This window comes from Neolamprologus brichardi, chromosome 1 (assembly GCF_056152115.1).
Source record: "Neolamprologus brichardi isolate AB-2024 chromosome 1, ASM5615211v1, whole genome shotgun sequence".
Classification (NCBI taxonomy): domain Eukaryota; kingdom Metazoa; phylum Chordata; class Actinopteri; order Cichliformes; family Cichlidae; genus Neolamprologus; species Neolamprologus brichardi.
Genome location: NC_142104.1, coordinates 22,995,794 through 23,022,970, shown reverse-complemented (window position 1 = coordinate 23,022,970; position 27,177 = coordinate 22,995,794). Strand labels below are relative to the sequence as shown.

Sequence of the window (27,177 nt, the reverse complement as noted above, 5' to 3'; positions counted from 1 at the left end):
GCACATCTTCAGGTTTTAGTTCCTCATGTTGGCGTCCAGTACTTTTGCTCTCAGTGTGGCCAGTCGCACTTCCAGGGGTTAGACTCGGGCGGTTTCAGACACTTTCCCAACTTCTCACAGCCAGCCGGGGCCCAGTTCTATAAAACAGAGAGGTCCACACAGTAAGTACAGCAAAATGAAAGTATCAAATGTACAATGCATTGCTGATTTTTAAAGTCGTAACTGATCTTCACTAGGCTGAAAGCAGCAGATAATATTTGTGACCCACCCTTTCCACAGTTTCCTGTCCTGTGTTCTGGTTCGTATCAAGTCTTTTTCTTTTTTAAATGTTAAACTATGAATACATATTATCCCAGTGTAACATTTTTCATCAAAAAACTTAATTGATTGAAAAACTGATTATTCTTTCCCAATACACACCATGCATAAAGTGTATTTTTCAAATACTGAAGTGGTGCCATGAAATTTTAATGTCTTCTTACTTCAAATTTACCAGTTTGACCTTGAGCGGTCGTATTACCTACTAGGTTGTGCACATTTTCTCGTGCACCATTACTCTAAAAGTAGAGTAAATGACAAAACCATGTTAAAAAGATAAAAAAAAAAAATTACTTTTCCTTATGAAAAATGCAGAATAAAAAGATGCAATAATTCAGGCTTTTAAGCATTTAAATTATCACACTTCTACCAAAGACAGGAATTGGACGCAATGTAGCATGTTTATTTGAATGACCACCAGGGGGCAGTGCCATGCCACAAATAAGGTGGGCGCTTGGGGAGACAAAGCCAGGCTGCTTTTTAAATAATACCGTTACAATAACACTGAAAGAGAAAGTTCCAGACAGAAGGGGAAGATGTCATCAAATCGGTACACACTGATATGTAAAGTTAGCACACAAACAACAAAATAAAAGCTACGATTGATTCAAAGCAAGGCCAGGAGCCTTCTCTATTTTAGCTTGTTCTCCCATAGACTTAATTCTTTCTGGCCCTTAAAGGGTTTATCATTGTCACTTACATATCAATTTATCTGATGTATACAGCTGAGAAGAGCACCTGATCTAGTAGTCGGATTTACAACATAACAACTGATCTTAAACATGACCGTAAGAGATATATTTAGTTATATTGTGTCTCACCATCACTGCACTGTCACACATGTTGAGCTGGGGAATGCCGGGCACCAGAGTGTCTTTATGCTGCTGCACAACTGCAGATATCCCGCTCAGAGCGCCCTGGTACTCCTTAGAAAGAACACTGCCAACACAATAAACAGCTGGGTATTATCGGCAGAGCACTTTCAAGTAAATGATTATCATTTTAGTTAACCAAAGCTCCAAAACTCCAAACATTATTCATTTATATTGATGCATGACAAGGAAACATGATAAAAACTAACATGTGAGAAAATTTTGTGCTTTAAATTGAATGATTGTCAACAGAGATGCAAAGTATATTTGACTAATTGATGACATCATCTTGTAGTAATGTTACAAAGAATAAAATCAGATTTTAATATATTAAATACCAAATTTTCTTTAACAGCGATCTGAACAGTTAATCCTGAATGGAACCAGTTGTTTTATGTTCTGGACAAAGTACATATGAGAAAGGCAAGGCTGCTTTTGTGTTTGAAACACACGGAATAAAGATCACCCATTTTTCTGCCTTTCTGTTCATGTATCTAGTGACAAAACATGACTGCGGCCCACGAGCGTTACTCATTATATCGGTGGGGGGACGAGCCGCAGCTTTCGATGACAAAAACAGAAACCTAAACACATAAACACACACACAGGCTGTCCACTCTTGTACCCTTTGGGAAGGCACGCTCAGCAGGATGAACTATGTAACCCCCATCACATCCCCTGTCTCTCAATTACTGTTGTTGGACACCAGTGAGCCCGGGCACCTCTGTGCATTATTATATTCAGAGTGTAAAACACAGGGGCCCTGAAGGCTTTCAAAGGAACGCTGCTCTCAATAGGACCTGTAGGGTTAATGGGCTCTGTGTGTGTGTGTGTCTGTTGGGGGAGTGAGCGTCTGGTGGCGTGACACAGGGATAGACAAATATCAGCAGTGCAATTACACCCCTGATACACTCGCAGGCAGCACCTGTGCCAGCCTTCCATCCTCCCTCCACTGCAAACGCAATGCTCTGATTGGCCCCTGGGGAACATGTGCATGTGTGTGAGGTGAAGTGTCAATTAGAGTAATAACCCCAGGCCCTGTCCAGCTCACACCTACCCTCCCTCTTAGATCTCCCACAGGGCAGCAAGGCTTCCTCCATCAACCAGCACCTGCTCCTTTCCTTGATACTCACTCTTTACTTCCTCCTGCAATTACTTGACTGGTAGCGCTCGCTGCAATTAGTCTCTCTCCTTGTGCGCTGCGTTTGTCATAAGCTAACTATCTATGCATTGTGACCCTAGCTGATAGGGAAAAACCAGATTGCTCCGCTGTGTTAAACATCCAGCATTCAGATTAAATTGCTTCAGCTATCTCAAATCACAAATTCTGCTTTTTGCTCGATCTCGATCAGCAAGAGGGATATTTCATTCCCCTCCTATCTGTGCCGGCTCCTGATTGTTGCGATTCATTTTGCGATAAGTGATGAAGCAGCTTAACAGAAGTAAATGTAAGGGAGATTTATCAGGCTGCTGCAAGTATTCAATTTCTCCGTGCAAGTGTGCAAAGCAAAGTAAAGCAAAGCGCGAGAAAGTTGCACGAGACGCAAAGTTTTCCATTGTTTTGTCTATGCGCCAAAAATCTTACAGTGCAGAAGCTCTAAATCAAAAACTAATAATATCATTTGTTTATACCCCCTCTGCAAACAAATAATGAAAAGCCCACAGTCAGCACAGCTCATTATCATGATTATAACCCTTAGCTTACTAGTGTAGAGGCAAAATCTGGAATAATAAGCAGGCTGTATGCAAATGGAGTCTTTTGATTTATAATGTATGGCACCCAAGGGGGATGGGGGCATAGCTCAGGTGTGTCACCGCTCTGATTACTGATTCATAACACTATTGCTGGAACACATACACACAAACAACCACACAGTAGCAGAAGGTGGGGGAATTGAGGAGACAATCAAATACATCTGTCCTGCCTGCCCCTCCCCTCCACCATCTTCTCCACCCCGGTGGAAATTGAGCACTTCAGTGAGGGACTATTGATTGGGGACAGAAGAGCATGGTGGCAGGCAGCAGATGAGGCCAGACTTGAGCAAGGCTGCCTGCAGTGTTAGGGCTGGGGCTTACACCACACATGACCCGGGGGCTCTGGGGACAAAAGCCGAGGTAGGTGGTGAGGAAGTAGGATGTGTTAATCTCAGGGCATTAGGTCACAGGGACGAAGGGTAATGTGGGAGGCAGAGAGAGGCTTTGAGAGTCCAGCGTAGCCATCATCGAGTTAGGCTGATGCAAACCTGGATGGCTCTGTGTTTCATCCTGGACAGAAGGACCACCAACACAGACCCTGTCATCCTCCCCAGGCTCACATTCATTTACAATAGCAGCAAGACATTTTTTTTTTTGCTCTCACGAAGCAAAATGGAAACAACTAGAACTTAAAAAAAGGAAATAATTCAAAAATCTCCATAACGACATGGAACTGTGCAGGAACAGAAACTGTGTACATGTGTGCGCTCTTTGCTACATCACAGCCTGCGACAGTAGTGAAGGTATGTGCACAGACAGGCCCTACATCATCTTAAGTGGCTCTTTAGGTGCTGACTAAGATTAATGATGGCCAGGCAGCCGGTCCAGCTGGGGGACCTGAGAGCACACGGACAAAACACACGCATGCACATGTGCAGACAAACACACACACACACACACATGTGTGGATGGAGGAGCACAGTCCCGGCGGATGCAGAGGGACAGCAGCTGAGAGGCGACAAGTGAGATGAGATGCATAGCAGTAGGTGGAGGGAGAAGGTGCGAGAAGGGAAAACAAGTTTGGCAAAGAAGGAGAATTTATAGTGAAGATTAAAACGGATCGAAGAAGAACGGCACGTGAACAGTGAAGAGGTCAGGCAGCTTGGCGTTGGCGGGGGCGTGACCTTGGAGACAAACTCACTAACCCCTCTGTGCAGAAGTAAAAAAATAAAATAAATGGGCAGTTTTGGTTTGTGTGGATGTGTGTGTGTGTGTGCACATCTAGCACTCAGCACAACACATGTCTGCATATTGATTGGTTTCTGCCTTTTTTTTTTTTTATTCCTCCGAGTGAATAGCAAGGCTAAAAGGTGGGCAAACGAAAAACAGCATTAATGTTTTATCATCCAATCTCGCTCCAGAACAGAGAGGAGCACAAGCAGGAAGCAAATGAGGAGATGAGGCTAGAGCAAAAAAAGTATGAGCGGCTAAGCTGCAGAAGGCAGAAAAGAAAGGTCAGTCTAAGAGGGTTTATGACAGGAGGAGCCACAGAAAATTCTTTCCTGAAAGCATTTTGAGATTATCTTAATGTATTAGTCACTCTGTCATTTAAAAAAAAAATCTACATGGTCACATTGAACATCTCGCGCTGTCCAGGCACAGCGGAAGACGGTGCTCATTCATCTTTTCACCCTTATTTAGTAATAGTTCAACGTCGGCCGTTTGCATCCTGTCTCCGTGATTCTTAACTCTCCTTGGAGAGGAGGCAGACCCACACAAAACACATTAAACAGAACTAGCTCTCAATTTAGACCTGAACAATTTATCTTGCAATTTTAACCTGCAGCGATGTACCAAAGGGTTGAGGGCCCGATAGTGATCTTTAAGGAGCTGTTTGCAATCACAAAGAGAAGGGTGTAATCAGGCGTGCTCTGGCTGAGTGGATCAATCCGCCGCCTTTTTCTTTTTTTTCATGCCGCTAAATCTTCATTGATCTTGCACACATTCAGTACCACGGGCAAACAACCTTCTTATTCTTATCCCTGCTTTCTTCCCTTTTTTCCCCCACAGCTTTTTCCCTGTTAGCCTGCTTGACTCCCCTCTTCTCCACACCTCACCCCTGATCCTCTCTGTCCGTTTCCTGGAGATCAGCTAAAAGCAAAATTGAACTTTTTTAAGGTACTGACCTGAGAGGGAACTTTTCTCCAGGATCCCGCCCCAGGTGGAAAATGAGTGGCTGGAGTGTGTGCTCCTTCTGCTCGTGAGTAGTCACATTTGGCACCTCTTCACCCGGACAGAAGTTTATGCCCTGTAAAACATATGACACGTGTTATTAAGCACATTGATCTGAGCTACAGGTAAAGTCCTTCACCTAGACTGCCTGTACTTTAATCTACCCCAGAATAAGTATTCTACAATTGATTCAATTTGTTTTAAAATCAACATTTTAAAGAAGTGGAACCTTTCTTCTGTCTATATTTTCCAGTTTATATGCCTCCTGAAGCATCAGTTCACCAAACAAATCGATACTCGTGTGGCAGCAGCACGGCCGCTGCCTTCTGTGCTTATTCGTGTAGAAGACTAATCTATGACACAAAGAGCAGACCTGCCTGAAATACTATCCTAATTAAACATGAAACATAATATCTGAAGTCAGTGCAGCAAGAAAGGAAGAAATAGAATATTTGCTTTGGCTCGTATTGCACCACATAAATGACACTTAAGACATCATGAAAATAAGGATCTCAGTAATGTGATTACAATTTGTCTTTAAGTTTGATGGTTAAGGTTTTTATGCGCTTCATCATGTCCAATTAAAAAAAAAAAACACTGCACTAAGCTCGGCAGGAGAGATGTGAGTGTTTAGGTTTAGGCTTGCAGCCACCTGCTGCCAAGAGCTGAATGCTTAATCTCATTGTAGTATGGGTTATATGCATATTGTCTTCCAATCTGCTGTGTTATTTGTGCTCCTGTTGGTACACCGTGAAGGCTTTCTCGCAAAACAGAGAAATTTTGCTGCCTCCTCTTCATCTCTCCACGCCTTCGCTCCTGCTCCCTGACTCTATTTCTCAGGAGCCTGGCAGTGATCGCAGCCTGATTGAGTCACACTCACTCCTCCAGAACCCCCTGGAGATCTGCCTCCTCCTTTAATACACACATAAGCACACGCACGCACAAACAAACTCACACTTTTGGGTTTTTTTTTGATGAGCACAACTAATATTGAAAAAGCATTCATCTGTAAGACATTGTTGCTGCCCCCCCTCTGAGATCACTCAACGGAGCACCTCAAAATACATATAGAAGAGAGAGAAAGAGTGAGAGTGAAGATAGATACCCCCCGCCCTGCAGAGCTTCCACTGATCCAGACTTGTCCTGCCTTTTAAAGTCAACTGCTTAGAAATGCAGAAAAGAATCAGGGGGAAAAAAAAAAAAACCATCCCAGAGGAGCAGCAAGAAAGGCCTGCTGTGTGTATCTGTCTGACTTTTTCTCTTGTAGCCAAGATATTAGAGCAAGAACTCCATATCTGACATGACATTAATGCTATGGATACAGCAAGGCTGCTTTTAAACTGGAGAACAGTGGTCGTCATTACAAGATAAGGTGCAGGAGCATCCATGGGTGGGAGCGTGGATTTTGGGGATGGAAATGAGGAAAAAGTATTTGATTTGGCTGGATCGTTTTATGTAGACTGGACAATGTTTAAATATATTCTTTCTTTCACATACTGAATATTTGAATAATCGGAACAGCAATTTAAAGAACAGAAACAGGTAAAGATAGTAAAATGTATTTGACAAAAAAAACATTTAAAAACTGTTAAAAATATTTCATACCAATCAAGCCTCTCATGAACCCTCAGATCTGTGTTATGGCCATTGTAGTTGGTGATATTAAACAACTTAACTTTAAGTTTACTGGAGTTTTTGCATTTGCTCTATCTTAACAAGCATCGAAACTGAGCTAAAACAGGACATTTTTGCATGTATATCAGTTGTGTGAGTGATTAAGAGAGCTTCAACCAACTCAACAGGAGAATTTCTATGCTGGATTCATGTAAATAAATGATTGGACTACAACAAAATCCTAGTTTTACTGTCACAAAATTAATACAATCCCTGTTTAAAGGAAATCCATCCTCTTGCAAGAAGCAGCTTAGTTTTGCTTTCTCTCCATGGCAGGCTTTCCAAACAAACCTTTTTGTAATTGTACTGTTATGAACATTTAAGATGCAAACTAAGACCTGTAGAGTCTCAGATGTAGGTTGCAGATTTTTTTGTCTTTGAGCATTGCATGGCCTGACCTTGGGGTGAATCTGCTGGGACGTCCACTGCTGGGAAGATTGGCAGCTGTCTTAAAGGTTTTCCACCTGTGAATAATCTTTCTCAGTGCAGATTGATGGACTTCAAATTGTTTGGAAATGTCCTTTTAACCCTTCCCAGATTGATTGGCAGCAATAATTGCTTCTCTATTGCTGATATCTTTCCTCTTGGCATTGTGTTAACACTCACCAGAATGCTCAAGACGTGCAAACTGGCAAAACTGGCAAAAGTGTAATATGCTATGTGTTATTTTCCATATGAGGTTGCCTTGCTTTAAGACTTGCTAAGGACCAGATTATTTTTTATTATGTCCTGATTTGTAAAACCTTTGAATTTAAAGAGGGTGTGCTTTACTTTTCTCATTCTGCAGAATGAAGGCAAAACATCTAAAAGAAACAACTCCAACCAAAACACGTTACTGACTGGAGGGAAGCTCCAAGTATGATAATTTATTTGTGCTTTTACTTGAATGAACAATAATTTCTGCTGCCTGGGGTTTGTCAATACTATAACATGATGCTATGAGGAATCACGGAAGTTATTGTCTTTTTCAACATTTCTGATGAAATGATGTGACTTGAGCTGAGTTTATTACAGTTTTATTCACACTATTTTTTATTCTAATAAATCTTTTATTTAATAATAGATCAAAAGGCAACAAGTAGCATTAGCTGCAGTAACATTAACTGCTAACCTAGCATCAGATGAGTTGACTGCTTAAGCTGTTACTTGAGCTAATGTTATATCCGATGCTCAGAATAACTTAGTGAATATTTGAATTACTTTAAGCTTATTGTCACCATTATTACCAAGTGTTTACAGTGTGAGAGTAACCAGAGAGTGTAAAATGGATGTGACAGGTTCATTTGAGGATTACAGTTTTCTTTGAACATTGTTGGAAATATTTGGACATCATTTATGAATTAGTACGTTTACTAAATTAAAGACTGATTGTGTTTTTTTCACCAGTGTGCATTAAAGTGTGTGTTAATGTAAAAATTATAAAAGTTATAATTCAAGTTTAAAGTACATCAGCTATGGCACAGCCTAATTCTTGTCAATTTCTTCAGTTTCAGTGATGCCAAGAAGAGGTATTCCCAGTACAGTTGTCTCAAAAAAACATCCTTTTTCAGTTTTTGCCATATGAAGCATCCAGCAAGGCTACTCACAGTTGCATAGGTTACTCAGCAATCCAGATAAAAGGGAGACACAGTCACGACAAACTATGTTTCACAATATTAACATCAATACGCTGCCTCAAAAGAATTTGATGAGAGGCATTTAAGCCTGTGAAATTTCTCATTTTCCTCATGGCTGAGCAGCACAGACTCAGCCAGGACAGAGCAACACGTCTCCCAGCCATTAACCTGTAATTTCATTCTTCTTTAGAGACACACATCTTCCTTCCTTGTTTATTTTTCAGCAAGGAGCACAAAAAAAGCCAAATTGTACTGCAGCACATTACTTACAAAGCAGCAATACATGTTTCATTTCAGCGAGGAGTGGATTTCATTGTGTATCACTATCATGAGACGGGTTAATCCTCAGTGTATATGGGGTGGGTTATCTTTAACATGAGTTTAGTAGGAATGATCAATTCCAAAGAAAGTAGAGCATTACCTTTAAAGCAGATGTATGAAAAGTGAATGTGGGCAACACAAGAAGAAACAGTTTAGGAGTTCATAATGACATCGGGGATTTGTCTTGTAGGAGCTCAACCGTCGGTCAGCGAAACACACTAGACACGCACGTCTGTACAAAGAAGCCCGAACATGTATGTGCATGTTTTTTTTTCATTCTGTCTTTTCTCTCTCCCATGTGCGCACACACACACACACACACACCAATCGATAGGCAACTCACAGGCAATCAGACGCCATTATTTGTGAAGTTCCACTTCAGTTCACATGAGTTGATAAAGGAGGCTACTATTGATTCAGCGGCCCTGAAGGAGAGAGCAATTTAAGCAACCGATGGGGCATAAAACAAACTGGATCACAGGAAAGGCATAGCCATGGAGGGAGGACAGAAGGACATGTTTTTATAGATGGGCTCGGGGTAGCCAGGGAAAAAAGAAAAAAAAAGAAAACGCACTATACTTTAGCTGCTCAGGTGCCAGATTTCACATTTCTATTGATATTTTTAATCCGCACTGAGTTGATGTAATTACGCCTGAGCGCTATGATGCCAAAAGAACAAGCAGGTAATGATGATATGTAAATTTTGGGGTGGGGGTGGGGGGGTATTTCCACTGGAGTTTGAACAAACAAGTCATCTGGTTGATGAATGATGTACATTCGCTTATGTGGGGGCTCTTCATTAATATTCATTACACTGATGTACACAGCAGTCAACTGATGAGCCGCTCTCAAGATAACACCAGCAACAGCCAAAGTGTTTGTGTGTTTGAGTGCGATTAGGAGAGACAAAGGAGGAGGATGTGGCAGTGCAAATGAAGAACTGAGGAACAGAGTTGAACTGTTCAGAGGGAATCTCACCTGTCTAAACTCCTCCCATGAGTTGCTCCAGGTCCAGTAGTGTGCCTTGTATTGTCCAAGCCTCACAGCCATCAGTTTATTCCCACGGTAATAAAATATTGGCCTGAAGATGGCGAGAAGAGGCAGAAATTAAGCTCAGATTTACTTCAACTTGCATATATTAACATCAAATTGCCTTAGAAAATGTCCAATCTTGCATTCTTGCACTTTTTTTTATACATCAGAGGAGGAACGTGAACTCCCTAAAAATCACTCAAACTGTGTTGTTTTTTGGTCAAAATTAAGAGTCTGGCACTAGAAAAGGAGTGAATAATGGCACAGAAAGCAAAAGTTGTGGGAGCCACACAGGTTTAAAAAAATATCATCCTGATAGACACATGAACCTTTGTACAGTGTTTTTATGCATTTGTATGAAACCCTCAAATGTCAACATTTTCGTAGCATATAGCAAAAAGACATTAAGATTCATTGTAGAGGCAATTACACTCATCAGCCACTTTATTAGGCGCACCTGCTAACGCAAATATCTAATCAGCCAATCACATGGCAGCAATTCAGTGTCTTTAGGCACGTAGACGTGGGCAAGATGACCTGTTAAAGTTCAAACCGGGGATCAGAATGGGGAAGAAAGGTGATGTAAGTGACTATATATTTGGTTATTGGGGTCAGATGGTCACCAGTAGATCAGAACCTGCTGGTCAACTGGGATTTTCCAACACAACCATCTCAGAATTGAAACATAAGTAATTCAAATAACCACTTGTTATCACTACATCTGCAACAGACCTTGAAGCAGATGGTCTGCTAAAAAAAGGAAACTGAACAATAGAAGATTTCAAATACGCTGCCTGGTCTTGTGAGTCTCAATTTCTGGTGCAACATTCAGATGCAAGGGTCAGAATTTGGCATAAATAAAAAGAAAGCATTGATTTATCCAACAATTTAGACTGGTGTTGGTGTAATGTTGTAGGGGATATTTTCTTGAGGAGTTAAGGAAGACCAAAAGTGTGTGTGTGTGTGTGTGTGCTCACCTGTTTTTGAGTGGCTGGGAGGAGTTGAGCAAAACAGGTGTTAGGTCCAGTCCGTCTAGGATTCGATCATCAGGAGGGTTGATGCCAGCGAGAACCAGACTAGTGGTGAACAGGTCCATGACATTGGCCAACTGGAAGTTCACCTATAGACAAGAGAAGAAAATAAACGGGTCTAGTAAAATAAGATGTTACACACACACACACACACACAGAAAAGCATGTTTGTTTGAGGACCATCCACAGAGAAACACACTACTAGAGTTTTGTCTTTTAAACGCTTGTTCATATCTTTCACGGGTTCTGAAATGTCCTCCTTGATGACTGAAGTCCTTGAAATCAAGAATGAGCTGTGGCAACATGCTAACAATGCACAGTCATGATAAGCATTCGTTCCATGTGTGGTTGTGTGTACACACGCAGGAAAAGAGATGCATTTCAACAGCCTCCACTCTAACCTCTGCATGCAGGTTTATTATTAAAACTCCAAAATGCTTCTCTTTCTAAATTAGTTTTGGGAGGGAAAAAGGGGGAAAAGGAGGAGCAAAAAAAAAAGAGGAAAGGAGAGGAAGTAGAGAGAGGACAAGACATTGGCGAGAAGGTGGCTGAAGCTAGAGCGAGCTGGCGTTTTATCTCCTTCTCCCAGTCCCAGTGAAAAGCGTTATTTTATTTATAAACTTTGAACTATTTTGAGATAAAATGCCATTTTTTCGCTGTCATCCTTGATCTTCCGTTCCATTCTCTCCTGAGCGAGCCTTAGAGGGAGACGGCACGCTCACAATCAGATAGCGCTATCAGCCCTCTGCAGCTGCACCGCCATGTGCCGCTGTGCTCCTATCGGCAGCCAGCACACATACAGGCGTACACACAAGCTCCTAAGCACTGAAATGAATTCCCCTTTTCTTCTGTATCCACAGAACTAGCCACAGAAAGGGCTCTGCAATGCACTCCATGATCTATCTGCACATCCAGACGCTCTTTCTCTCTTTCGTGCGCGCGTACACAAACATGGAGAGATTTGGTCCTTTATTTCATTTTTCTTTTTTTTTTTAAGTCCCTCTAACACAGACACACACAGACCGTTAAAGAAGACAGGACAAAAGGACAAGAGGAGAAGCAGCACTGACATTTAGTTGGGAATAACTTGCGTCTCCAAAAACTGAAAGTTTAAAACTCGGACTGGTCTGACAGAGGAGTTTATCTCACGAGTTGCCATCTTTTATTTCCTCCCTTATTAGCTCTGCTCTCTTTTGCAGTCTAAGCTGTTTTTTTTTTAAAATCACCCTTTGTTCTTTTCTCTTTTGTCCCACTCTTTGCTCCCTATTAATGTCACATTCTCCTGTTTCTCCATTGTAAGCAGTGATGTTGTTTATCTGAGGAGGCAGTGCTTCTATCCCCATCTCTGCCACTCTGCCAGTGTGTCTGCAGCCTGATAACCCACCGAAGGGGATTGCGATGCTCAACAATGTTGTGGCACTGTCAGCCCACCCACCTCCCAATCTCTGTTCCTGTAGCCACCATGCAGCCCCTCACCTGCCCTCAGGCACAGGGAGAATGCTTCAGAGCACCCGTGCGCCCTCATCTCAGATCTGCTCCTTCCATCCTCCAAAATATACAGTAAGTGAATGACTAATCAGAAAGCTTCACCTGCACTCAGACTCGTGTCAGTTTAATTGAGTCATCACTCATATTCATTCACTGATAACAGGCTTTATTTTCTATTAATAGGCATGGAAATACCAAGCTCATGTAAATGAAGCCAATGGAGAAACCCTACAAAACCTGCAGTTCTGAGTCAATCCCTGTGGACTGCCATATTAACATCTCTAACTTTCTAGCAAAATTAAATATGTGAACAGGCTGATAACTGTATGCAGGATGTGTCTGAACTCGCCTGTTTGAACTGTATCAAGGCCTAAAGCTATGCTCTATCTACAGCCAGCCAGTCTGCTGTCTATCTGCTGGGTTTAACCTCCACCAGTTCAACTCACTGAACTGGATCTCTTCACTGTTTTAGTGTTTGTGCCTTCTGGAGTTTTTAACGTGGTTGTAAGAATAATAATATGGGCTGCTATGCTACTGTTCTAACACCCCTTCCAAGATGCCTGTGCTACACTTTTGATGTGCTACAGTGTGTCTTTTGCCTGGTTCTGCTTAAGACTTCTTCCTGTTAAAAGGGACTTTTTCTTTCCCACTGTAACCAAATGCTTGCTCAAAGGAGGTCGTTTGATTGTTGGGGTTTTCTCTCTAGTAAAGGGTCTTTACTTTACAATATAAATCACCTTAAGGTAACTGTTGTTGTGATTTGGCACTCTATAAATAAAAATGAATTAAACTAAATTAAAATTCTGGTATCGCATGTTCTTTATAAATAATAATAAATAAATAAACCAAGATGACAGCAGACACAATGCTAACTGTTGAAATAGTATTTTTGTCTCCAATTCCCAAATGCTCCAAAAACTTTCTCCTGATTTCTGTGTTGGGTCACTACAATAAACCTGAGGAAATCCCCCATTTAAGAAAAGCTTGGTAACTTGTCTCCAGCATTTTGTTCAGAGGGTTTACAGACTTTTCAAAGCACCCATCAACAGAGATTTGAAAAGACTACAAAATAAAGACAGGGGGACAATCTTTTATCTGTTATCCTTCCTCCCAAGTGACACAAAGTGATAAATCCAGAGCTATAGAGCACAGTAACTCCAGCACAATAGCCTTGTCATCACATCCCTGGATATTTCAGGATCTACAGTCCCCTTTCTACTAAAACTCGAGTCAAGTCATTACAACTACCGAACACACACACACACACACACACACACACACACACACACACACACACATGTTTTAAGGTTAGAAAGCTCTCTCTCATTCAAACAAACGTGCACATATAGTTGTGTGGGAGCTAACAAAAATTACACCGACATGTTCTGCACCCTTGCATATGCATATAGAGGCACACTGGTCAATTATAACATGGCACAGGTGCAGGCAAAGCCTTACAAACACTAAAACCATCCTGGCAGTGTGGCAGTGCTGCAATCTTTAGCACTCTTCCTCCTTTTCTCTTTTCTACACCAGCCACCTCTTTTACTTCTTCCTTGCCTCTTTCCCTCCAAACCCCCCCCTCCCGTTCCTTTATCCTGAGCGCCTGGCATATTCAGATACTGAAGTCCTCATTACGGCTCAATCCAACCTCAGCAAACACACAAACAGATTAGCCGCTTAAGACGCTCCCAATCCCCCTCTCCCTCGCTACTCTGCCGTGCTATCAGGCCCCAGCACAACCCTGTGAGATGAGCCAGGGGCAAGGCTTACTGCAGACTGCAGCCTCCGCTTGCTCCTCCACAAAATCCCTCTGCGTCACAGCCCCGTGTCACAGCTGCCCCTAATACAATTAAAAGTCATTTGCAGAACGCACAGGCTTAGGGGATCACAGTGTGGGTGGGGGGTTAAATTGGGGAATGTGAGGAGGGGGGGGGGGGGGGGGGAGTTGGGGCATTAATTCCAGAAATATTTTAGGAAACAGTAGAAAAAGGCTCCCACTTGCTTTGTGGCCAAAATCACAGTCTGGCTTTCTGGAGTTCGGCTCTGTTTGACAGAAGCTGGACACAGTCGGGATTAATTGACGCCAGTGGATCAAATTGTGTATGTGTAAATAGCTAATTGATACATAAACAAAAAAAGCAATGATTGTTTGAAAGAGAGAACGAGTAAAATAATTTTTCCTTTATACATAACTTGCTTCAGATTTTCAGCTCCTGGTACAATCTGATTGGCAGAAAGTCAGGGAACAACAAAGCATAGAATAATAAGCTGTCCTCTGGGTGCCTGGACTAACATTAGACTAGCCTCTCGAGAGCACGTGTTGTATTTTATTGTGGGTTTTTTTCATGCTTTATTTGGTAAAAGCTCTAATGACTGGGGCATTCTTACTGAGCCTTCTTTGATGTGCCCAGGCCACCAAGCAATGGCAGGCTCCCTCATGCCTCCCTCAAAGGTGGTCTCCTTCCCACAGAGGAAGGGTCCGTTGCTGCCACCTGAGGAGTCAAAAACCACAAAAACACCTGCATCAATCACACGGGACACAAAAGCGAGTCAGAATTAGATTTTAAAAAAGCACTTTGTTTATGAAATAATTGCCTACTTTCATTGGGGCCAGACATAACAGCTGCACCGTTGTCTGAGGTGAAGAACACAAAGGTATTATTGTCAATACCAAAAGTTCGCAGCCACTTCAAAATCTGACCGATGCTGTAGTCCAGCTCCATCACCGCATCGCCATAGCTACAGCACAAAGGCAGATCACATTTTTCACCTCGATACAATCATTTATAACCACTTGCATGACATTGTCTTTGCGTCAATAGGAGAGTCAGCAGGATAAAATGTACCGGCCTCGCTGGCTCTTCCCTAAGAAGCGTTTGGAGGCATAGACGGGGGCGTGAGTGGCGTCGACTGCCCAGTAGAGGAAGAAGGGCTGCTGAGCTTTAGTTTGACGAAGTATGAAGTCAAGACCTTCCTGCAGAGGTGGAAGAAAACGTCATTACACTGGGAATACAAAAGCCAGGAGACTTTCTGCAGCTTCTTTCACAGCATTGCAGTTAAGGTAACAAGAATTCTCTTTCTCACTCACTAGACACTCAAATAGTGTTTTCAAGTAAAGCAGTGAGTCAGACAAGCCTTCAATAAAACCACCTCCAAGAAGAGAGCACGGAGTTCAGTTTTTGTTTAAACTGTTTTAGAGAGAGACTCATCAGCCTTCTTAGGTATTGTTGTACTAAGGAGTCTCCAACGTGTTGTCTAGCCTGTTGAAATCAATGAAAGCAAACTGAGGAACATCTCTCGATACAATGCAAAACAGTTTCAACAAAAACACACATTCTAACTGTCATGTAGGCAGAATACTGTATTATAGTTTTAGCAGTTTATTAACACTGAAACACTGAAAACTGAGCTTGCAACCCAGGAAAAGGATGGTTATAATTAATCTAAAACGCTTTGCTAACTACATTTCAGACACTTACATTTGCACCATTTGTTCTTTATTACAAAAAGAGATAATCATTTTGCACACAGATAAATATTTTACAGTAGATGACTGCAAATTTGTCAGTTATCCACACAAAACTTAACAGTTACAAAAAGAAATCTGATTTTTGCTTAATGTTCACCAAGTTTTAAGACATGCTGCCTTTCACAGGACCGCCCTCTTTCAGTGATGACACACCATTCCAGCATGCAGTGTGTTTCTGCATGCTGGTTTTGATCATGTTCCAAACTGAATGGGAAGGACCGCCGCAGCAGAGATAATCAGTGCACTTCCTCTGGTTAAATTACAGTAATTATTAAAGGCCAGAATTAGGCTTTACCTGCATTCATTATTTATTTTCAATTATGTTTTTAATTTTTTCATATTTGGGTGAGCCAAGGTAAAATTCTGTATTCTGGCAGGCAGTAACATTTTGTCCCCGCCTTATGAGAGCTGGGACAGGCTCCCAGAAGGCAAAAGGTGGGTTAACAAGTTGCTAGTTTAACACAGGCAGGACCGTTCTGTCAACTGCTTTAGAAAAAAAAACATTGCATCAAAATGTGATGTACCTGGTATGAGTATGTCACACTGAGACAGCAACAACAGGTGATCCTTCGCTTACCATCAGGTAGATCTGTGTGAGGTTTGACTCTCCAGTCTTTCTGTCAATCTTAAAGTCCTCATAGAATCTGAAAAAAATAACAAATGTATACATTTCATTAACAACACCTTCGTCCCATCTGAATAATAGCTAAGGTCAAGCTGGCCTATTTATCGTCTGTGTTAAAAAAAAGTTTTAGCAGTAACCTGATTGTGTCATCAGTCTGCCTCCAAACTGACTGAAACTACTGTGGACTATGTGATTAGGAGAAAGGAAGTAAATTTCCCTCCTGTTGAGGGTGTTTGCTGGAAATTTTGGTGAAAGCCATATTTGGGAAGTGTCAGCGAAGCTGAGCAGAGGGAACTGTTATGAGGCGCTGCTGAAGCGTGGCGCGGCAAACAGAGAAGCAGTGACAGGCATCTCTTTCTTATGCTTCACTTCCTCCAGGTGTCCTCGCACACAGCCAACGCAACCTGCCGTCTCTTGAGGGCATGTGTGTGTCTCCCTGTATATGTGCCTACGTGTGTGTGTGCTTCTGTCCAGGGCCCAGGTATGCGGTGCTGATTAAACCCACGGCTAAGCGAAAAACACGCCCGGCTGCCAGTTCCAATGACCCTGAATACACATATGGCTGTTTTGGGGAAAACAAATGGGCGGAAAATGGAATACACAAGCACAGCTGGTACAAAGAAGGAAGAAGGGCGGGGGGGAAGAGACACTCAACTCATCCTGAGGAGCAGACAGCCAAACTATTCCACTGAGTCATGGGGAAGGAGATTTGTATATAGATTTTCAGCCTTGCTGTGTGTTTGTGTGTGATATTACCTGCCGAGCATCTCAGAGTTGTTGTAGACGGGGATGTTTGGTATCGACTGGTCGTTATAAGGGCCAAAGTGGCAGTTTGGTGAACCAAACCATTCATCAAAACCGTTCTTCAGAGGAAGATACTTTGGTCTGTGGCCCAGGTGCCTATAGCAACAAATGAAGTGCATTCACACACTAAGATCAGTGTAGCTGAAGATCAACCCATATGTTTTTGTATATTTACTCTTAGGCCCTAGCTATAACGTCAGATATTCTTGCCCTGATATTTTTTTTTCTAAAGGTTCAATGCAGTTTTTTTTCTGTTTGGATGCAAATCAGTTACAGTTCTTCACAGTATACTATGTAGAAAAACTTTCAAATTTTAGAGGCTTAAAACTTGACACTGTGCATCTGCTTTACTGACTAACAAAATATGATGGTGGCATCAGGAAGACTTTGTTCTCATCTTAGCTGCACAGAAAGTCTATGTAATCTTACTTAAAGAAAAGAAGAAGAAATAAGAAAATAAACACTCTTTTTTTGTACATTTGCAAATATACTGCACCATATACTTCCACCAGCACTCCTTCCACAACTGATCGCTGCTCTCCAAACCTTCAGAGACTTTAAAACCTGAGAAAAGATAAAGAGCTCACCACTTCCCAACTATCTTGCTGACATAGCCCTTTGTCTTCAGCAGCTGGGGTAACAAAATCTCATCCTTGGATATACCTCCTACTATGTCCTGTGGTGTGTATGCTGCAAAAAATAGATCCAAATTTAAGGTACTGAACTTTCCTTTGCTGCAACTATACTGTAAACTGCACAGTATAGATAATGCAGTGAGAAATCAGCAAGAAATTATTTGCACAATGCAAATGCACTCACTATTCCACTTTCCAGACTTCTAGGGAGACTTTTCAGACAAAAACAAAACTACCTTTCAATATATGTAACTAAATGGTTCTACAACCCAAGTCCCAACATGGGTATAATAAGACATTTAGAAAAATGTCCCAGAGCACTTTCTTTAGCATATTTGGGCTCCACTGGCACATGAATGTGGAAAGTCTCATCCCACAATGCCTGTGTCCATTTTAGATTTTTATTGTAGATTTTGAAATAATGACTTAGTTATTATTGTTAGTTAATAATTATTACTTCATTATTATTTAATTACTTCAGGTTTTTTGTAATATCTGTATAAATAAGCGATTTCTTTTGTATACTTTTTTGCCCTCGACTTTGTTTGTATTTATTTTATTGAGCTGTTGTTTTTCTTTTGGGATGAATAAATTATTTCTTCTTCCTCTTTGTCTCATTATTATTACATTTTGTCCAAACATGCTGTTATGTTGTGAAATAATTATCTAAAGACTGCAGCTCAAGATAGGGTGGCTGCAGTGAGCTTGTCTGGGTTTAACACCAAGCTGCAGAACTAAACCAGTGAGCAACAAGGACGAACAACAAGAGGAAGTGAAGTACAAGTGCTGTCTTACTGTATAATCTATGCTTAAAAACTAAAATATTATATTAACAACCCCACCCGTCGCATATCTTTTAGTCTATTTTATATTGTAACTAAGAAACTCACTAAAAAGTAAGCCTTTTTTTATTATTAATAATATTTTCATATCGGACTGTATTTAAAAGATAGCTCTACCCCCTATGACATCTGTCCATTTTTGGACTCCTGATTTGAAGCCTCCAAGTTATTGGCTATTTAAACTAATGCAGTGGGCATTGGGGTGGCTCCGTGGCTCTGACTGAAAAACCAGGTGATGTAACTGATGTAAGTGGGACTTTAGGCTATAATTAACTTTAATTATTAACATTAATTATTAACATCTTCGGAACATCTGTTTTCAGCAGCAGGAAACGTTGCATCAAAGTGCAGGTCAAGTCTTAGTTCTGAGAATGTTGATATGTTCGCTTTTCTTCATTGCAACCACCACATGCTCAGTCATTCACCACTTAAACATGCAGACACACACATGCACAAATACACATACACTTGAACACACACCTTATCTATCGCATCCAGAAAATACAATACTATCTGAAATCTTTTTACCTCCTACTAATGTAAGAAAGCTGTCCAAGAAGGCAGACCAAAGTTTCAGTTGAGGTTGTGTGTTTACCTTTTTTGTTATTAGTGTATTTGTGATTAGAACTGAAGCTATTATTTTATTTTAGTAATCGAGTAATCTATTGATTATTGTATCGATTAATCGAGTAATCGGATAAGAAATACTTTTGCTTTGTTAATGAGAAATAATAAATTGGAGGGGCTGGAGGCTAGTTTTTTGTGCTTCTCATAACAAATGTTATGATGGTGCATGATGGTATAATTTTAAATATTAATGTATTAATATTAATTAACACAATATTTAATATTATTTCACTATCAATCTGAAAAATGTCACCTGATGCCCCCCTTTAGACTCACCCCTGTCTGCTGCAGGTATCACTGCATGGAAAATAGGACGGCTGCTGTCAGCCAACAGGAAGCTGTATAATTTAAACAGTCTGGTATCAGGCTAAGTTAACAGTTCATCTGCATATTTTAATACAAATTCTGGAGGCTTACTGCTGATTTTTCATTGTGAAAATTTTCTTTAAAAATTATTTTATTTTAATATAGCGTGTAAATACACTGAATTTTTTGGAATATTTGTTATTTCTCATTAATAAGACAAAACTAGTTATCATCTTATTACCTGATGAATCCATGGAACAGTCAATAATCAATTCAAACTATCAAAAGATGCAACCCTAGTTTAAAGTTTTTTAATATTCAGAGACTATAGCCATGTTTTATTTACAGTCTAAACATCAGACAAACCTATTATGAGTTTATTTGTTATGCTATGTAAATATACCAATACTGAGGCTTTTTTCTTTCATCTTATCTGGACGCAAACATATATAATAGTTATAAGGCATTAGCAGCAGAGCCTTTTTTAACGCTGTGTGAGGTACTGGCGAGTAACAATGTGCATTCAGTCTTTTACCACATCTATGGCTTGCTTAATCACATCAAGCTTGCTCTGTCATGGCCTCTGTCACACAGTTGCAAACATTTTGGACATGTTGGCTTCCTGCTCTAAAACACAGTTTAACAGTTTAACACAGTTAAGAAAAAAAAAACGTTGCTTGCATGATCGAGACAAGTTTTCCTGCTCATTTATTTTCCACACTTATCCAGACTTGGACATTGCTAAAAATGAAAATCCATAATATTGCACAGTGCTTATGAACCCTGTACAGAGACATTACCGTTTCTGGCACGGGCATTAGTAGTGTAGAAACCATTTCTGATGGGCAGCCTCCCGGTGAGAAGTGCAGCTCGAGCTGTGGAAAAATAATGATGTCATTAGACAAGTTGAGTATGCATTTTACTTTTCTGACACGCAAATAGAGTGAAATGTGCTCCAATGGAAATGGCACACATTGAGATTATAAATGGTTTACTGTCTAGCTAGTATTTTGGATAAACTCAGTACAGTTGCCATTATAAAATGGTGCCTCCAGCGTGATGTGTACATCAGCTTATTGCAAAATTGTTTTGTGCAACTACTGACATCCTGCTTTAGTTAATATTAATAGTGCTCAGTGCGTGGACATTTGAAAAAACGTTTCTTGAGAAATGCAAGTGCATTGTCATTAAAATGACCAAATTGGTGATGTTGCAGTAACATTTATGATTTTCTGTATACTCTGTTTTGCACAACATATTTTATATTTTATAATATTTAAAAAATAAATGTTCTGTGATAAATGTATACTTTCAATCTGTAAATCAGTTGTTCTTTCAAAAATGTTAAAAATGCACAACTGATCAATTCAGTTCAGTTGTATTTATATCGACCCAAATCACAATCACTTCAAGGTGGTTTATATTGTAAGCACTTGGTGACAGTGGGAAGGAAAAACTCCCTTCTAACAGGAAGAAACCTCCAGCAGAATCAGGCTCAGGGAGGCGCAGCCATCTGGCATGACTGGTTGGGGGTTAAAGGGAGGAAGACTGGAAGGAAAGAAATTATATTATCCACTAAAACAAAAAATGCTGGTTTATGTCAGTGTTACATCGTCTGCTGACTTACAGGGGGAGCAGAGTGGGTTGGCAGTGTAGAAGTTTGGTAGGAGCATCCCTTCAGCTGCCATGGCATCCAGATTGGGGGTTTCTTTAGAAGGCTGGCCAAACACCCCCAAGTCCCCCCAGCCCATCTGAACAGCAGAGGGAAATTTATTACTCACTCCATACATATGCAGTCACATTTAGATTAGAGTTTACAGCCTGCTGTTTACATGAAGTAAAGGTGAATAAGTTACTTGAATAACAGTTGCAAGCCAGCACAGAACGACCTCGAATAAAACCTCACAGGTTTAACGAGAAATATGCAGCTCAGCCTGTCACTTACAGTACTGCACTCTGAGGTAAAATTGTAACTAAACATACAAAACAATAGAAGAAAGAAGAGAAATACTCACGTCATCCATGAGCATGATGATGATGTTTGGAGATGGAGCGTTTGGTAGGTTTTTTGTCCAGGAACAACATATTATTGCTCCAAAAAAAGTTATCAGAGTTAGAGTAACCATTCTTCCCATGGCTGTGCAGAAGTCATATGAGCCTCCGCTACAAGGAAGTGTTTTGTTTGTCTTCGTGCAAGTTTTCAGCGCAATATTTGCGCATACAGGAAACAGCAGCTCTTACGATGTTTGCTAAGATTTATTTACAGTTCACTGAAATCGCTTTATCTTTTTTTAGTTTAATTTCTCTTATATATGACTACGGTAGCTTTATATTGTGTTATTAAATAAACAAAAATTTGCTTTTTAGTATGCTGCATTCAATGACTGCTGATAAATCTGACTGTCACGAAATTAAATTTCAAAATATTCGGATAAATAACCAAAAAACGAATCTCATAAAATATAATTTAGCTTTAAAATGAAAATATTACTATATAAAAATTATAAGTCAACTATTTAAGCACACGGTATATACATCATACAGAAAAAAAGGGGGCTGCGTTCTAAACCTGCTTTACGGGTTGTAACTTAATGCAACATGTCACGTGACCGCATCTGAAAGCTCACAAGATGAACACTAACATGGCGGTGTGCATAGCTGTGATCGCAAAAGAGGTAATGATTGTTGTTATATATCACAGGTTTTATTTCCGTGTTGTGGTCATAGCTTAACCTTATATTGATAGACGTATCTAAGCACATGTTAGCTTTGTCTGAACGCTGTAAGGTCGGCAAGTTTAAATGCACCAACATGGCTATCGCCTAGCATTAGCTAGATTACCTGCTGTTACAGTTTTCCGAATCTTTCCCGAGCAAGTGCTACAAAGACGATGCCTTTAACGGTTTTTTCTTGTTCTTCTCTACATTTGTATGTGTTTTTGGCAGAATTACCCGCTATATATCCGCAGTGTTCCCACTCAAAATGAGCTGAAGTTTCACTACACAGTACACACCTCTCTGGATGTGGTGGAGGAAAAGATCTCAGCTGTGGGCAAAGCCTTGGGAGACCAGAGAGAGCTGTACCTGGGTCTGCTTTACCCAACAGAAGACTATAAAGTGTATCCTTTATTTTTAAGTAATTGTACTGTTTGTTTGTTTTTTGGGGGGGGGGGAGCTATCCGTGTACTTACATCACGTTTCTTTCACTAAGGATAGAGTATGATCTCACCTTAGACCAATTGTCTTATTACATAAAATATAAATAAACATTACTCTTCAAAATAGTGTGCAGAAGTATTTGGCCACGCCCATTTCTTTATATTTTTTCTTGGGACATTCCTAACAAGCTATTAATAAGTCAGTATTTTGTATGACCACGTTTATTCATCAGAGCCTGAACTCTTAGACAACCTTTCCTGTAATCCTCTTTAAACACTTTTCCACCAAAACCATTTCAGATGATCATGTGGCAAATAATGGGTGGATCCATGCTGAAATCCTTATAAACCAGACTTCTAGATTCTTCTCTTATCATTCTACAAAAACAGAAGTTGTCTTAGCTGGAATGTTTGGTCTTGATGATTCCTGAAGAAAACACAAGTATCCTTGACTTGTAAAATAGATATGGGTATGTGACCAACTCCAAGGTGAAATTTGTTATTGTCGTCGACTCATCAAATACATCTTTGCGGGATAATGAAATAAGAAGTGTAAGTTGAGTTTGCTAAGCATCTACACATTTTCAAACAGAGCTGGATTAAATAGAATCCTGATGACAATTAACCTTACATTTCAAAGTTTAGGATGCACTGTACACAACTAGAACACAATACTTGATTAGGTCTTGTCGAGATGAACACAATCAACTTTTTGGGACTCGATTGGAACATTTATCTTCACAACGGACGCTGGTTTCATTTTCAGATGTTCAGGAAGTTGCACAACTCGTTTACTGATGTTATGTGTAACCCGTTCCACAATCCTGGAGACACCATTCAGTCCAAGTGAGTATATGCTGATATTGCATTTGATGTCCCCCATTTATACAGTGATGTTTAACCAATAATCGATCCTCCTCCAGGGCCTTTGATGGGATTGTTTCTGGAATGATGGTACAAACTGCCTGATGCATCTTTTAGCCATTCTGCTGATCCTCCACTGTACATAAACACCCTTTTATTTACTTGTTTCTTTAATTATGAAATACAACTGTAATAAAACTGAACTGTTAGACATCACTGTGTGTTATTTTACTACAAGTGGAACACCAGATCATTTTTATTTATTCACATACATAGCAAAGAACTTAAGTTATACATAAGGGGAAAATTTGTAGATTACATTGCAGGCAGCAACACAAAACATTCGTCAATTCGTAAAAACAGAGATGCAACTGCATAACATTTCGAGGATTGTCCCATGCATTCACAGCAACATAAGCTAACAAAGCGACATCTCTGAATTATGCACATCTCACCTTCATCACTGTGGTCATTTATGCACCTCTCATAATTGCCAACTTGATAATGGATGGAAGAATGTTTAAAATGACTTGTGTCACTTCTATCCTCCAACTTTATGCTGCGGGTAGACCTAGCGCTGCTGGGGGTAGTGCTGTCCACTCGACCCTGCGCCTAACTCCTCTGATGGTGGCGTGATAAGCAGCAGACATGGGTAACGTTTAGATGTCTGCTCATGGTAGTCCATGTGTCCCCACTGTCTTTTCCCCACTGGGGCTCCTCCGTAGTAAGGGTGGGGTGTTTGATGTTGTGGCCTGTTCGACTGGTAACGGAACCTGCCTCGAGAGCTGTTATGGTATCGGGGTGGACGGTAGCCACGACCTCTGCCTCTGGAGTGGGCGCCTCTGTGCCCTCCCCTATCAGTTGTGCTGATGCCTGGCATGTTAGTCCTCTTGGGCATTACCTGCAAGACAAAGGAGGCTCTTTACTGGTTAGGACTAATTTGGTTAAAAAGAAACACTGAACATACCCAAGACCCTTTGGTGTTGGTATTTTCACTTCCAAACAGGAAGTGGGGTTATGTCCAGTACACACGGCAAAATATAATTTTCCCAGTCTATTCCTTTGTGCTAAGCAAAATAACTTTAACTTTGTTCCAACCAAGAACCGTACAAAAAGTACAAATTTGTTTCTTCCCAAGCACGAAGGTTATTTTGGTAGAATCTGATGCCACCTGAGATCTTTTCCCTCTTATGGTGCTGCAAGCTGTGCATGTACAACAAATGTACTGAGATTTGACTGGCATTATTGTGCACCTGAAATCCACACGTCTTCAAGAAGGGGAGGGAAAAAAAAAAAAAAAGCATAGTACCCCCTCACCTTTAAGACTCTTCCTCTGAACAGAGTCTCATGCAGTCCAATGGCACTCTGTACAGAATCTCGATCGGAGAACTCAATGTAAGCAAAGCTGTGAAGATCAGAAAAGATAAAAAGCACCAATTAGATATGGAGTCAACATTCATGTAGGTGTATGCTATGATCAAACATGTTAGGCTGCAAAAAAATAAAAATATATAGATATATAAATACAGACTGAACCTACCCCTTAGGATGGCCGGAGAACCTGTCACACAGGATGGTTACTCTGTTGACAGGACCACAGCCATTGAAGTGGATCTCCAACTCATCTGCAGTGGCTCCATAGTCTACCTGAGATTTATTCAGTGTGTTAGACCAAAACTGTGACACCCCCCAAAAAAAAATATCCAAGTGTAGAAATGAATGTTCCTTACATTTCCAACATAGATCGACCTGTTGTCTGCGTCTATCCTCTCCTCGGGAGTCATGTTGTAGAAAGGTCCTGTGGAGGAAACAGACTTTATGCACTGCTTTTGCACATGCAACACGGGGAACGTGCAGTCTACATGAGTCATGCTAGGTGAAACTAACAATGATTACATTCACCAATATTATCTCTTTGACAATACACATCTCAGTCTGGCTCATCTCTGCTCAGAGCAGGAACCAAAGAGGAGGATGGGGGGAGGGAGACGCACAGAAGCAGAAAATAGCCACAGGCAGCGAGAGGACACTTCTGGTTCTCTGGGGCTCACTGCTTCGTCTCATTGGGCAGTGATGAGGCACAACACTCGCAACCACTGTGAAGCGTCCCAGGTGTTGGCCAGATGGAGAAGAATGTGGTTATCTCACCTGCCTGGAGGCTGTAATGCTACACGCACCTGGCTAAAAATACACTGTTGAGGCTTCTTGCATGCATTTAGCTATGCAGCTATACAATGTGGTACAACAAAGCACCGCTCCACAGATGAGATGCAAGCTGTCTCACCAGACTGAGGGCTGCTGGTCAAGAGCTGCATGTCCACTGCATCACACCTCTCCTCCTCCTTCAGTCTTTCCGACTCTTCTTCCATCTCCAGCTCCTGCACCCTGGCCTTGATGGCCAGCAGCTCCTGTGACACAACCAAAAAAAGTAAACTTGAAGAAACTTTGGACTAAAGTAAGTCACTCAGCAATGACGGCAAATTAAAGAAAAACTTAAACAGATGCAGAAACATTTGAATCTTATGGGTAGTAGTACAATTAGTGCTCTCCAACAGCGCCATTAAAACAAAATTAGACAATTTTGATGTTCATTTGCAGTTTGAGGTTAGAGGCTTGGACAGATTTTGTCAAAAGGTACATTGGCATCTTCTGGAGGCTAGAGGGCATTGCTTATTCCTACTGGGTTCACTTTAGTTGGGAACCTTCCCAGATTCACTGATCTGAAACTAGGCTTGTTGTCTGACTTGTGATGCAAAGATACTGATTTTTTTTTTGTCCCTCCTATGTTCCCAATATCTACTGCATATTTAAATAAACATGAACTAATCTCCCTTAAAAAACAAACGTGTTCAAATTGAGCTGTTCTGGGCAGCAACGTAATCTAATCACGCCTGAAGTGCAGCACAAAACGTAGCTATAACCGCACTTAACCCGGACCCACAATGCGCCGAGTGGCCCAGCTTTTCACTCTGCATCTTAGATGTGGCTCAGTGGTGCTCTTATCACACAACGTTTGTCGGGGATATACAATACGACACTGCGTTTGCGCTCGTTTGCCTAGCGTGACGAGCTTGGTTTATTGCACCGCGTCGACATATAGCACTCAAGCAAACAAATAACCCGTGTCAAACCTGCTTTTTGCCCACCGCCAGCACAATAATAGCCCATGCTCACCGGGTCCTCCGTGAATTGCTCTCCGATGGACTCGCCCTCGAGGTAGCCGTACTCCAGATGATTTTCCGCCATGCTTACTGCTCACACATAGCATCTGCAAAGCTGACTGCAGCTTGCCAAAACCGCCACAGAAAAATATCCCTGACAGGGAGCAACCCGGTGGACGGTCCGCAAACAAACGCGACTGCACAATTTGAGGTAACCTAATAGATATCACCTGTGAGTGAGGCGCATGGCGCGCGGGACTGATTGACAGACGAGCGCACGTGAGCGCGGTTTTTCTTTTGTGTGGACGCTCTTCCTCTCAGTGGCGTACCTACTGTACGTGGGGG

At 41.1% G+C, this 27,177-nt stretch overlaps 3 protein-coding genes across 3 annotated transcripts; 1 reads left to right on the top strand and 2 right to left on the bottom strand.

Annotated features, from left to right (window-relative positions):
• On the bottom strand, positions 1 to 21,808 carry galns (galactosamine (N-acetyl)-6-sulfatase). The gene is made up of 14 exons (XM_006780300.2): positions 21,666 to 21,808; positions 21,278 to 21,401; positions 20,451 to 20,525; positions 17,828 to 17,930; positions 17,193 to 17,336; positions 16,389 to 16,455; positions 15,129 to 15,256; positions 14,882 to 15,021; positions 14,671 to 14,774; positions 10,738 to 10,880; positions 9,707 to 9,809; positions 5,072 to 5,193; positions 1,140 to 1,257; positions 1 to 137 (listed from the first exon to the last, which is right to left on the bottom strand). The coding sequence occupies exons 1-14, from the start codon at positions 21,783 to 21,785 to the stop codon at positions 51 to 53; spliced, it is 1,578 nt and encodes a 525-aa protein (XP_006780363.2). The 5' UTR covers positions 21,786 to 21,808; the 3' UTR covers positions 1 to 50.
• A 441-nt stretch (positions 21,809 to 22,249) lies between these two features.
• On the top strand, positions 22,250 to 23,887 carry trappc2l (trafficking protein particle complex subunit 2L). Its single transcript, XM_006780299.3, has 5 exons — positions 22,250 to 22,325; positions 22,596 to 22,768; positions 23,272 to 23,359; positions 23,574 to 23,653; positions 23,731 to 23,887. Exons 1-5 carry the CDS (start codon positions 22,281 to 22,283, stop codon positions 23,774 to 23,776), a joined length of 432 nt encoding a protein of 143 aa, XP_006780362.1. The 5' UTR covers positions 22,250 to 22,280; the 3' UTR covers positions 23,777 to 23,887.
• Positions 23,888 to 23,894: 7 nt separating this feature from the next.
• On the bottom strand, positions 23,895 to 27,177 carry pabpn1l (PABPN1 like, cytoplasmic). Its single transcript, XM_006780298.3, has 6 exons — positions 26,846 to 27,177; positions 25,956 to 26,079; positions 25,402 to 25,469; positions 25,212 to 25,318; positions 24,989 to 25,076; positions 23,895 to 24,572 (listed from the first exon to the last, which is right to left on the bottom strand). The coding sequence occupies exons 1-6, from the start codon at positions 26,915 to 26,917 to the stop codon at positions 24,243 to 24,245; spliced, it is 789 nt and encodes a 262-aa protein (XP_006780361.1). The 5' UTR covers positions 26,918 to 27,177; the 3' UTR covers positions 23,895 to 24,242.

What these genes read in the sequence shown, in the direction of transcription:
- galns (XM_006780300.2), bottom strand. Translation starts at nt 21,785, where the DNA reads ATGGGAAGAATGGTTACTCTAACTCTGATAACTTTTTTTGGAGCAATA. An exon ending in TCCCAGCCACTCAAAAACAG is followed by an intron (nt 9,810 to 10,737) that starts GTGAGCACACAC and finishes CGCCATCTTCAG; the next exon opens with GCCAATATTTTATTACCGTG. An exon ending in TGTGTGACAGTGCAGTGATG is followed by an intron (nt 138 to 1,139) that starts GTGAGACACAAT and finishes TCTGTTTTATAG; the next exon opens with AACTGGGCCCCGGCTGGCTG.
- trappc2l (XM_006780299.3), top strand. Translation starts at nt 22,281, where the DNA reads ATGAACACTAACATGGCGGTGTGCATAGCTGTGATCGCAAAAGAG. An exon ending in CCAACAGAAGACTATAAAGT is followed by an intron (nt 22,769 to 23,271) that starts GTATCCTTTATT and finishes CTTGTAAAATAG; the next exon opens with ATATGGGTATGTGACCAACT. An exon ending in GGGATAATGAAATAAGAAGT is followed by an intron (nt 23,360 to 23,573) that starts GTAAGTTGAGTT and finishes TTTCATTTTCAG; the next exon opens with ATGTTCAGGAAGTTGCACAA.
- pabpn1l (XM_006780298.3), bottom strand. Translation starts at nt 26,917, where the DNA reads ATGGCGGAAAATCATCTGGAGTACGGCTACCTCGAGGGCGAGTCCATC. An exon ending in GACCAGCAGCCCTCAGTCTG is followed by an intron (nt 25,470 to 25,955) that starts GTGAGACAGCTT and finishes TTTCCTCCACAG; the next exon opens with GACCTTTCTACAACATGACT. An exon ending in TCAGAGGAAGAGTCTTAAAG is followed by an intron (nt 24,573 to 24,988) that starts GTGAGGGGGTAC and finishes TTTGTCTTGCAG; the next exon opens with GTAATGCCCAAGAGGACTAA.